The 11669-nt window shown below is 41.5% G+C and overlaps 1 protein-coding gene across 1 annotated transcript; it reads right to left on the bottom strand.

The window, feature by feature from the left end:
- Nucleotides 1-387: 387 nt before the first annotated feature.
- Nucleotides 388-9168, bottom strand: scrn2 (secernin 2). Its single transcript, XM_078793083.1, has 9 exons — nucleotides 9039-9168; nucleotides 6635-6797; nucleotides 6194-6375; nucleotides 3899-4098; nucleotides 3559-3774; nucleotides 3305-3470; nucleotides 2069-2249; nucleotides 800-1001; nucleotides 388-685 (listed from the first exon to the last, which is right to left on the bottom strand). Exons 2-8 carry the CDS (start codon nucleotides 6794-6796, stop codon nucleotides 849-851), a joined length of 1260 nt encoding a protein of 419 aa, XP_078649209.1. The 5' UTR covers nucleotide 6797; nucleotides 9039-9168; the 3' UTR covers nucleotides 388-685; nucleotides 800-848.
- Nucleotides 9169-11669: the final 2501 nt, after the last annotated feature.

The following is an 11669-nucleotide window of genomic DNA, read 5'->3' as shown; positions in this document are numbered from 1 at the left end:
CAAGTACTGGAACACAAAATTGATACAAATGAACAGAAGTGACCAAGGTTGATTGGAGTGTAGCCCGAATTTTAAATTCCCAATCCCTGCTTTAGAATCTCCTATTACTATTGATTTTTAATTTAACAAGAAAAATCTAATTGAGATTAAGAATCTACGTAGGGAAAATATTTGACTGTGGTGACAAAAGAAGAGCTGAAAAAGGTGCTCTGGCCATAATAATTAAAAACACTTCACTTCAAATAGGAAATATAACTAAAGAGTGTACTCTTTTTATCCAGGCGGTGTCCAAAGTATGGCCCTGATGTCATTTGTGACCCACATGTACGTACATTCGAAACATTCATTGCAAACTGTCTTATATGGAATGACACCCCATTCTTTTCCACAAAGTCGCACTTTAATCATATTTCATACTTCCAGTAGTTGTGCAAGATCCTGCCACTACATTAGTGCTAGTGCAGTCTACCTCTATGTGGGTTTTTACACTAAAAGGTGCAGTCATTGTTCCCAAGTGATGCCATATCAGATGCATGTTAGACATGCAGTCTAAATGAACGATGGAGCCGTGTTAGGGATGTGTGCTGTGAGGCAGAGGCAGGTTGGAGGATGAAGATTCAACCATTCCCGTCCTGTGATCCTTGAAGCTGTGCACCTTTGCTAGGAATGCGCAGGAATGAGGGCGCTGTAAGAACAAGACAGTATCAACATACATACAGGTGCATCAAAACGATCAGTGATTAAGGGGTTGAATAATTGTGGAAAGACAGTGAAAATGGCAAATATATTTCTTTCTTACTACATCGGTCTTTTGATTTGCTTGTGTTATCACTTTAACGCCCAACTCCTCATTGGTAGAACTTGATTTCTGTGTCCACACAGTCGAAAAACAGGTTTCCCAATTCGTCGGCTGGTATGTCTCCATTCAACATGTCTGCGATCTCGCTCAGACACTGCGACTCCAGGTCCCTCAAAATCTCATAGACAGCAGAGCCCTTGTCCTGGAAAAAAATGGTGGTAAAACAACAGCAAAATTGGGGGGAAAAATATTTTTCACATAAGAAATCATGTGAGTCCAATTCAGCTGTGCTAGAAAGCCAAAAATGTTAACACTCAACATGTTTTTATGGTTTTACAATTGCAAAGACGAGACACAAAGTGTAACTGCCTCTGGGTCAGTGCATGCTGTCGGTTTTGAGTTCCTACCTATTTTCATTTTTGGTTCCTACCTAGCTGCATGCAAGTTAATGAGGCTAACTAATTGTCTGTAAAATCGTCATTTCCGCACATACACGTTTAATCGTTACACCCATAAAAAATAAGCTCAGTTGTTTGCCACACTATTCAGAGCTCAAAAGCTAATAGGTGCTAAAAGTTAAAGATCATCTCTATAATTCCCTCCTAAGGCATGTGTGCAGCCACTAAGGTCCAGTATATGTGTTTTGTATTATATTCATTTCAGTCTCTTAGTGTCTTAGTTTACAGTTTGCTGTGCCAGCTAATGTTAATCATGCATTGTGTTGCACATGTGATAGTTGTTTGTTGATGGAAATGTATGTAATGTGGCAAGTGTATTTGCACTACTGTAAAGAAAAAGGTTTCATGATAAGAAAACAAATTTGTAGATATAATGTTTGTGTCTATTCGTGTATGTGACCAGTGATTTATTGTATTTTGTATCTGTTCGGACCCCTTTTGGTTTTCACATTGTTTTTGCAATAAATCCATCAGTAAAACACAAGAACTAATTGCTGTCTGATCATTGCACATCCAAGGGAGTTACACAAAGTGTGGCAGTGACGGACGCCACCTTCATGTTTTGCCGTGAGTTATTTCTTGAATTCAATAGTGTTTCTCATCTCAAGTGTGAAATTTGGTATTTCAGTGCAATTTGTAGCTGAACAGATCCCGCATTGATCAACATTGAACAGCAGAACCTTAAGTTTACTGTACATTAGAGCAATGTATTTTATTGTCAGTGTAAAGCTGTATTTAGTGTTACTTGATACAAAGAGGTTAATTATGTCCTTGCCTGCTTTTCCCAACTACCATACATCAATCCACCCACCGGGTCGGTCTTCATGGTGTTTAGTGCCTCCTGGTGGGCCTTATACAGGTCATGTCTGCGGTCCACTCGGCCCTGAAAACGTGGCTGCTTCCTCACAGGATCGTCAGGGCCAAACTGCGGGGACACTACACTGGGGACTGGGGTGTAATCCTCAGAGAAGATGTAAGGCTTGAATATAGACCTGAAAGAGCAAAAGAGGGTGGGGTGATAAAAAGAAAGGAGATGATTTTCATCAGAGAAAGAATGCACGGCTTCCGCTACATGAAATTGCTAATAATCGTAACCATAACACGAGCTACAGTTAGAGCTATAACGCCCAAAAAGCTAAAACTCAACTCTCCAATGTACTTCCTGTCCCTACACGTCTGTTTGCTAAGGTCGTCACACACAAGCAGGAGTTTTATTTACTTCTTGATGGGCTTATTATGTCTACTCCAGGGATTCCCAAACTTTACCAATTCAAGGCCCCCTTGAAAATTGAAAAAATGTCCGCAGCCCACCTTTGTCCTATAAACAGTACATGGCAAAAGTACAGTACAGGCAAAAAGCTGCACTCTCAAAGCACTTAAATTATGATTATTATTATTATTATTATTATTAACTGTATAAGGTTCCTAAAATATTGTGACAGGTCATTAGCACTCAATAGGTTATTACTTAGGCCTATAAATATTTTTTTTATATCGTGCAATAAATATTTAAAATAACAATAATTTTAAAAATAATATTTGCACAAACGAATCATATTTTTAATGACCTCTCATGGCCCACTTGCAGTACTGGGACGCGGCCCACACTACTATTGGGTAATTTGAGTGTAAAGCTATTTAAAGCATCCAATACATTACACGGATGAGACAACAGCTACAACGGGAAGTAACTGTCCATATAAAACCAACCGTTAACATGTGAGTCCTATTTTCTCTGATAATATCTACAATATTGGGGAATACATATGTTATTTCATGTCTAGAGGGCTCTAATATGTTAAATCCAGATTGTAAACAGGTTTTCTATGTTATAACTACAAAAGTATTGCATCCTGCAATCCTACTTTGCAGAAATTCACTCATCACGGTCGCGTCTGGAACCAACTAACCCCCATAAACGGGACGACTGTAATCACAAACGTCAGAGGAGAACGTCAACATCAAGCTAGCATGAGTGTTAAAAGGGGTTACTGGCAGTGAACATAACCTTCATGAAAAGCGAGAATCTACTGTATTAGTGACCAACCTAGAGGGGTCCGGAGTAGCAGTGAAGAAATGGATGCAGGGCAGGCTAGGATCCCGGGGAAGGATAGACACCATGCTGCCTGTGGTGCAGAAACCTCCAGAGTCCATGCAGATGCCGCTGGGCTTGTCCCTCAGAATAGTCATCATCACCTCTGCCGTCATGGTCCCTGGACGAGACAGGATGGATGTGATTGTTCCTGCAGAATCTAATCGGTATGTACTGGATGTTTGGCAATATTCTGGAGAAAGCCCCACCATCATGTTGCTCCAGTAGCTGTATGCCCCCGTTGTAGCGCTGTTTGGCTAGCTCCATCCTGGCGGGCGGCTTTTCAGGGCTGAACACTCGAGAGAAGTTGAACTCGGCTTCACCGTCCCACCAGCCCTCTGTCTGGGCCACGCTCCGCAGCTCCGGATGCTCAGCCGAGATCTCGGTGCCGATGGTCAATTGGTTGGAAATGTTCTTCACTCCCTCTGAGAAGAAACCAACACGAAAGGGTAACAATGGTTCACAATGTTAAAAGTGAACATTTGAGTACAGAAATAGCAACAAAAGTTCAATTTCACAGATGTTTCATCCTGCACCCTCAATCCTCACCTGAGATTTTCTGTGCGACCCAGAGCCTGCCAGCGGTTTCCAGCACCCAGGCTTCATTCCGGTCCACCAGAAGAAAGGTGTTGTGGTAGCTGAAGGGTTCTGGGTCCTCCCTGCACGGACCTCCTTGGCCGTGTTCCTCGAGCAAACCAGCGATGACAGTGAGGGCCATCCAGGCACTGTCACCACGCTCCAGACCCAGCCTGAGAAGCCAAAATGACGGTTGATGTTTGCTTGGAAATAACACCAGCAAAACACCGTACTACAACACCAGTCTTGCTTGGAAACTCATTATTATGGGACTATCTGTGAATGTAGCTTTTAGTAAAAACTCAGGACAGTAGGTGGCATCATAACCCTTGTCTAGTTAAGGGAGAAAAGCTCCCTATAAACACAGCCACTTGCAACATATTTTTTTCACATCAAGGTGTAAAGCTGTGCGCCTTTCAGTTAGATGGTGTGGCACGGGGGCCATTCCCAGCCCGCGGCTGTTTTTTTTATTTTCATTTAAGTTACATTGTAAAAATATAATTTAACAAAAAAGCTTAAAAAATAATTATAAAAATAGAAAAATCAGCAATAATTTCATGAAAATGAAGGAAATTTGATTGCGGAAAAAGTAATAATTATAGGTTATAGGTTATAGGTAATAATTATATGTTATCGATAAGGGGTCTCGGTCTCGGGCTGATACTGACACTTGGGGGCATGATACCTGGCCTGATACCAGACAAACCATGTGATGATTTTATTATACTATACTATTTAATCATGAGCTTATTATCACGTACTATTTAATCAAAAGACCATTTTGTTTCCAGAAAATTTTCAGTTTCTTACATGTATTATATCTAAACAGTGTAAACACAATAATTGCAAAAATATTTCAACAATAATATTTTATCAACAGTCTTATCTTATCAATATCTGTCCTCCTCATTAATGGTGATAAAACGTTCCATTTCTAATATTCTGTTTGCTATTTTCCCTATTTGTCTTTCGCCGGGAGTGTCAACCACTGACATGTTGACAGAGCACAGACGGCAGCAAAACAAACACTGTGTGTTCACGCTCGTGCGCTGTTGTCTGATTGGTTGTTTCACGGGCACGATACCAGAGCAGCGCGCTCTGAGTGGACAGCTACGGGGGCTGATACTGACATGGTTAAACTCTATAGTTTATCAGTATCACTGCCCTGGGCTTTGACACAGTATTGTTTCGGCCTTTTCCCGTATCATTCATGGGCGGTTTCTAGGGTACAGGGCCAATTAATACTGTAGTATGTGATAATTAGGGATATCAGACCTGATATCAGCATAAAAAATGCAATATCGGTATCAGATTTTTTTCCCAATCATGAAAACTGATACTTAAAAAAAAATTCTGAACACAACATATTTGTGTTCATTCCACCACAGGAGATATGTCATGTTACACATATCAGTATCAAAATCAGCTTATATCAGTATTGGAAATTTAGAGTTGGACGATATCGGTTTTCTGCATAAAAGCCAATATTGGACATCCCTAGTAATATTCATTCATTCATTTTCTAACGCTTATCCTCACGAGGGTCGTGGTGGGTGCTGTAGCCTATCCCAGCTGTCTTGGGGCGAGAGGCTCAGTCCACCCTGGACTGATAGCCAGCCAATCACAGGGCACATATAGACAAACAACCATTCCCACCCACATTCATACCTATGGACAATTTGGAGTGGCCAATTAACCTAGCATGTTTTTGGAATGGAGGAGGAAATCGGAGTACCCGGAGAAAACCCACGTATGCACGGGGAGAACATGCAAACTCCACACAGAGATAGCTGAGGGTGGCTTTGAAATCCAGAGTAATAATGTTATGAAAATAAAGTCAAAATACTATGATGAAGAAGATTTACAAGAAGAAAGTCATTGGAAAATGTAAAAAAACAAAACAAAAAAAAAGCAACAAAAAACAGCTGTAATTGTACAAGATAAAATATAAAATAATTTTTGCAGCTTATAGTCGAGAAAAATGTTGGGAAAAGTCGGTTGCGGAAAACTTTATTGAATAAAGTCAAAATATTATGGAAATACAGTCAAAATATCATGAAAATAACATTAATAAAGATCATTTGAGAAGAAAGAATGTTTAAATGGTAAAACTATTAAAAAAACAGCCCTTGCATCTTTTCATTTTTCAGTACATGGCCCTCGATGGAAAAAGTTTGGACACCCCTGAGTTAGATGAGTGCTTGTTCAAGTCTATGTCCCACACACAAAATACTACCCCTAATACTAATACTGATTATTAGCACTTACCTCACAAGGTCCATGCCCAACAAAGCCTCCACAGGAGTAACATCCTCCCGAGTCCAGACGGCCTCGTTCCCAATACAAACTCCCTGGTCATTGGCTCCCATTTCAGCCCCCCATAACCACGCCGGTTTGCTAAGGATGACGGCGTGGGTCTGCTCCACCTGAGGGATCTGGATGTAGGTACACTACATGTGACAAGGAAAGCACCAGATCAGAAAGAGACGCAGACGTGATGACGATGTTATATAGCTATACTGTTATACTGACAGCCGTCAATCATCCCTCCAGTGTAAAGGTTCCCCTCCCCAGTATTATTATATATATTGATAATAATGTTATACAGCGTTATATAGTATTATATGAATATATATAATAATACTGGGGAGGGGAACCTTCACACTGGAGGGATGATTGACGGCTGTCAGTCATCCACAAAGGTCTTACCTCCAGCATGGTGCCTGCAGGGTGAGACACTGCAGGATAGTGGACCACCTCCTGCACCTCATCTCGGGGACGGTCAGAGTTCTTGCCAAAAATGACGTGGTCGTCACGGGAGCCGGGGGGCAAGGAAACAAAGCAGTCACATGACATGGGGTCCTCTGCCATGCTGTAAACAAAACAACCCAAAATTCAATATCTGCAATTTTCTTGGTGTGTCTTTCATGGACATTGTTATGTCCACTCTAGGGGGACATAGTATCAATACCAAGGGCATTTTCAGTATCAGATAAATACTATATACTTGTAGTACAGCCCATTGTATGTAATAATAGGGAATATTTGTATTATTGATTGATATTGTTAAATTGTTTTATATTGAGGTATTTATATACATTATAATCTCTCCCCTGTCTTTTATTTTGGTTTTAGACTTATCCTTCATTTATTGCAGTTAATTGGTTCCAGACCCGACCGCAAAGTAGGACTCCTCATTTATAAATGGAATATTTCATAGTTACAGCATGCAAAACCTTTACAGCCTTCTATATTGTTTTTAACATTATTAGAGATGTCTAGACATGAAACAACACCCCTATAGTCGCCTTTAGACACCTATGACCCAATATTGCTTTTAGCTCGGCATGAGTCACGGCTGCAACAGCAGCCTGTGTTACGGATCATTGTGCCTTCTATGCCCTATATTAGTATTTTAGGTCATTTGGACATTTTTATGCTTGAAATTGCTTAATTTAGGCACAAAATATTTAACATCTTCTTGATTGTGCATCATTTATGACTAATAATAGCTCATATCTGACCACAAAACAACGTGATTTATTAATATATTTTTGAAAAACATGATTGGCTGGCGACCAGTCCAGGGTGTACCCCGCCTCTCGCCCGAAGACAGCTGGGATAAGTTCCAGCATCCCCGCGATCCTCGTGAGGATAAGCGGGAGAATGAATAAATGAATGATAGTGGAGAGGGATTACTGTAAACATGTAATCATATTCAACAAATTCAAGGCAAAATGACATCCTTCATTTGAACATCCTTTAAGTTTGCGGTGTCGCCCACGCCTTACTAGCTATTAATGGTGTATATTAGAGAGTATTCAGACCCCTCTAGTGCCAAAACATGAAATCATGCTTAAACTAGGATTATATGTCCATGTAGTCCCCTGCAGTTCTCTACTGAAACGCTAGTGCTGTTTTCGGTAGAGTCAACTCAGCAAGGTATTAGCTTGTTAGCATCCTTCGTCACGAGTAAACTATGGTCATTAAAGAGAGAGGAGGAGTGTTGGAACTAATATTAATGAAAACAAGGAGGCGTGTGATTGAATCCTGCTAGCCTTCAAACAGTAAGTACGGTGGGAAACTCCATTCCTTTGACTGACTCGAGTTTTTATGAGCCACTCCCTCGATTCACTGGTCACACAAAGCAAGGTCTGCGAGTACCCATGACTCACTGACACACGAGTCTTCGTCGAGTACCTGTGAGTCGGTGAAACGCCAGGATAAAAAAGTTTTTAAAAACTCGCTCATGCATTGCCGAGTCATATTTGAGCTTAAGCGTTGCCATAACGATCCTATTTGTATCGTAATTTCACCCAATCAATACAAATCTCACGACGTTAGGACACGTTGGACAATAGTCCTTCAATATATGGCTGCTAGCAAACACAAACAGGATACAGCCAGCTGGGGGTGCTGTTCTGCCAGTGGCTGCTTTTCTTCCTCTGAACGACGCGTTTATTTAATGGTAAAACTAAATTATAAACTACACTACACATGACATGCGGCAATACTGTAGAAGACGGTCCTGGGGGGTGTCTTATCGGCTGTGTATGATGTCTCAAAATACGACCGTTTTAAGGTTCTGGTTCAATAATTTGCCATTTCACACCTGGCAACACGGGTTGCCAACACCGGCTGTTCAATCCTCTTCGCCTTGCTGAGTGATATGCGAGTTTCCACGACACACTGCTAATATTCGTCAAGTACTGCTAGAAGAAAAGATTCCACAAGATTACCATGAGAGCAGAACGCAGAGCATGTCTTTCACAGCACACACTCAGGATTAGGAGGCAGTCTTGTGCACTTTATTGACTGTAATCTGCACAAATCCGACGTCCTCGTTGTCTCATTTGCGTCAACGAAGAGCTTTTTAAATCGTCAATACAATGAGCGAAATGTGGCTGCATGGCACACATGTAACGCATGAATGTTTGTAAGAAGGTTCAAGAACAAACGTTCGGTTCCTCTCTGGTTCCTCGTCTTTATCGAGCTGGAACTGTCGCCTCATGTCACCTCGCCATTTTTCGGTGAGAGTGACACATTCCCAGTTCCAAAGAGTATGCAAACTATAGCTACACTATGAATATTACTACATAAAGCATTTATTTACCTTTCCGTTATTGACAGTCGCTGACAGTCAGCCGGGAGAGGGCAGGTTCAACACACGTCTGTCACGTGACCGGGAAATCCTCAAGCAAGGCAGGGGTGTCCCAAGTGCGGCCCGGGGGCCGTTTACAGCCCGCAACAATTTTTTTTATTCTAAAGAATGCAACACTGAAAAACAACAGCAATAGAATGAAATGAAGAAATGAGTAAAAGAGCTGAGAAAAAACGAAAATGTGGACTCAAAACAACAATAGCCAAGCAGTGACATGTAATGCAAAGCTGAAGGTCATAGGTCATACTTGTCAAGAGGCCACACACGTCCAAGTTGTAACATGGGATATTTCCAAAGCCTGTGAAAAAAGTAGTTTATTGTGCAGAAATTGAGGTAACATATGAAAGCATAAAAAATACAAATGTAAAGCATTCAGAGGACCCATTGAAAGACCTTGTGATGACATGTAGTACTCTACACTGGTCGCTAGGTGGCTGCAATGTTACATTGTTGAGACAATAGCCACCACAGGAAGTACTGTCCAGAAACAGGAAGTAAAAAAGGAACAATGAGAAGGAATTCTCCCAATAGTAACATGTGTGAGTCAATGTTATGTCATTCATTCATTCATTCATTCATTTTCTACCGCTTATCCTCATGAGGGTCACGGGGGTGCTGGAGCCTATCCCAGCTTTCTTTGGGCGAGAGGCGGGGTACACCCTGGACTGGTGGCCAGCCAATCACAGGGCACATATAGACAAACAACCATTCACACTCACATTCATACCTATGGACAATTTGGAGTGGCCCATTAACCTAGCATGTTTTGGAGGAGGAGGAAACCGGAGTACCCGGAGAAAACCCACATATGCACGGGGAGAACATGCAAAATCCACACAGAGATTGCCGAGGGTGGGATTGAACTCAGGTCTCCTAGCTGTGAGGTAACCACTCGACCGCCATGCAGCCTCATGTTATGTCATATTTTCGATTATTATGTCTACTTATATTATACTTATACACATATTGGGTATCCAAGTGTAAGAGTGACTATATGGGTGTTATTTCATGTCTAGAGGGCTCTAATATTGCTCTAATAACAGGGCTCTAATAAAACCCTATTTAGAAGGTTGTAAATATGTTTTCAATGCAATCCATATTATTTATATAGCACATTTTACAAACAGTGTTTATAAATAATAAAATAGTAAAAGCAATAAGATGAAACAATAAGCTGAAACTAAGATGAGTAAAACAGACAAATAGAAGATACAGAGGAGAGGATGTGAAGTGGATTTTCTTTATGCGTGAGGTTCCAAACAATAATTCAATCTGTGCTGACAATAGAAAAGAGAAAAAGAATTCCACGTGTAATCGCATCTACCTGTCCGACTGCATTGCAGCATTCTCTGTATGTCCTTGTCGCCGTCCAAACCAGAATGCATTGAAGTGAATAGACACATTTAAAATGGTGACTCACGCTTCACTTATTAGTCAGTTTATGAGAAGCCGAATGACACATATGACGTGTACATTTGGTACAGTCTTTTGTTTCCAGATTGTTGGCACATTCGGAATGCTGGAGGCAACTGAAATGAATTCTTGAGAGGTTTTTGAGGAGACAACGTGTTACCTGAATGGCGCTCAGCCACTTACACGCCCCTGTCGGCCTTTCATCTGCTGGAGTGTGCTGACAGACACCACACATCCTGTCTGTTCGTACACACAAACAGTCAAAAACACCATGGGAAGTAAACACCCACCTGAGTCGAGGCGCAAACACGCCTCGATGAGATCACGCACACACGCAGGAACGCACAACACTAGCAAACACGCAAATCCACCGATGCGTTGAACAAAGATGCACATTTTGTGTTGAAGCCACAAACATTGACAAAAGGGATGGCAGAAACAACAACAGCAACATCAAGTTCACCAACAAAGACTAGAAAGCCCCTGCTAAAACCAAGAAACAACAAAGGAAATCGCCAAGAACTGCACTGTATATCCACATCAAGTGTGTCCAAACTTTTTCCAGCAAGGGCCACATAGTGAACAATGAAAGGGCCCAAGGGCCACAATATATGCATCTCAGCTTGATGGTATAGGTGAAAAAGCCAATTATTAGTATCAACTTAGCTCTCAAAATCAGATCCCAATATCAACCAATAACGCATTTTTATGCTGATATCAGGCCGATAATTATCGGTACCGATAATTAGCAGACATCCCTACAATTAATCCTCACATTTTTGTAGTTTGCAACTATAGTTTGACGGATGGAAAACAATTTGAAATGCGTATAATTGGTAACTAGGCTGCACGGCGGTCAAGTGGTTAGCGTGCATACCTCACAGCTACAAGACCTGAGTTCAATTCCACTCATCTCTGTGCGCCGTTTGCATGTTCTCCCCGTGCATGCGTGGGTTTTCTCCGGGTACTCCGGTTTCCTACCCCATTCCAAAAACATGCTAGGTTAATTGGCCACTCCAAAGTGTCCATAGGTATGAATGTGGGTGGGAATGGTTGTTTGTCTGTATGTGCCCTGTGATTGGCTGGCTACCAGTCCAGGGTGTACCCCGTCTCTCGCCAGAAGACAGCTGGGATAGGCTCCAGCACCCCCGCGACCCTCTTGAGGATAAG

The sequence above is a fragment of the Doryrhamphus excisus genome, linkage group LG9 (genome assembly GCF_037039965.1).
Source record: "Doryrhamphus excisus strain RoL-2023G ecotype Guam linkage group LG9, RoL_Dexc_Guam_v1.1, whole genome shotgun sequence".
In the NCBI taxonomy this organism is placed as follows: domain Eukaryota; kingdom Metazoa; phylum Chordata; class Actinopteri; order Syngnathiformes; family Syngnathidae; genus Doryrhamphus; species Doryrhamphus excisus.
The sequence above is the reverse complement of the archived record's forward strand: the minus strand, read 5'-3'. Positions and strand labels throughout refer to the sequence as shown.

Excerpts from the sequence above, each read along its gene's own strand:
- scrn2 (XM_078793083.1), bottom strand. The coding sequence starts at position 6,796 with ATGGCAGAGGACCCCATGTCATGTGACTGCTTTGTTTCCTTGCCCCCC. Across the intron at positions 6,376-6,634 it reads CTGCAGGCACCATGCTGGAG|TGTACCTACATCCAGATCCC; the intron begins GTAAGACCTTTG and ends TGTCACATGTAG. Across the intron at positions 4,099-6,193 it reads TTGGGCATGGACCTTGTGAG|GCTGGGTCTGGAGCGTGGTG; the intron begins GTAAGTGCTAAT and ends TTGGCTTCTCAG.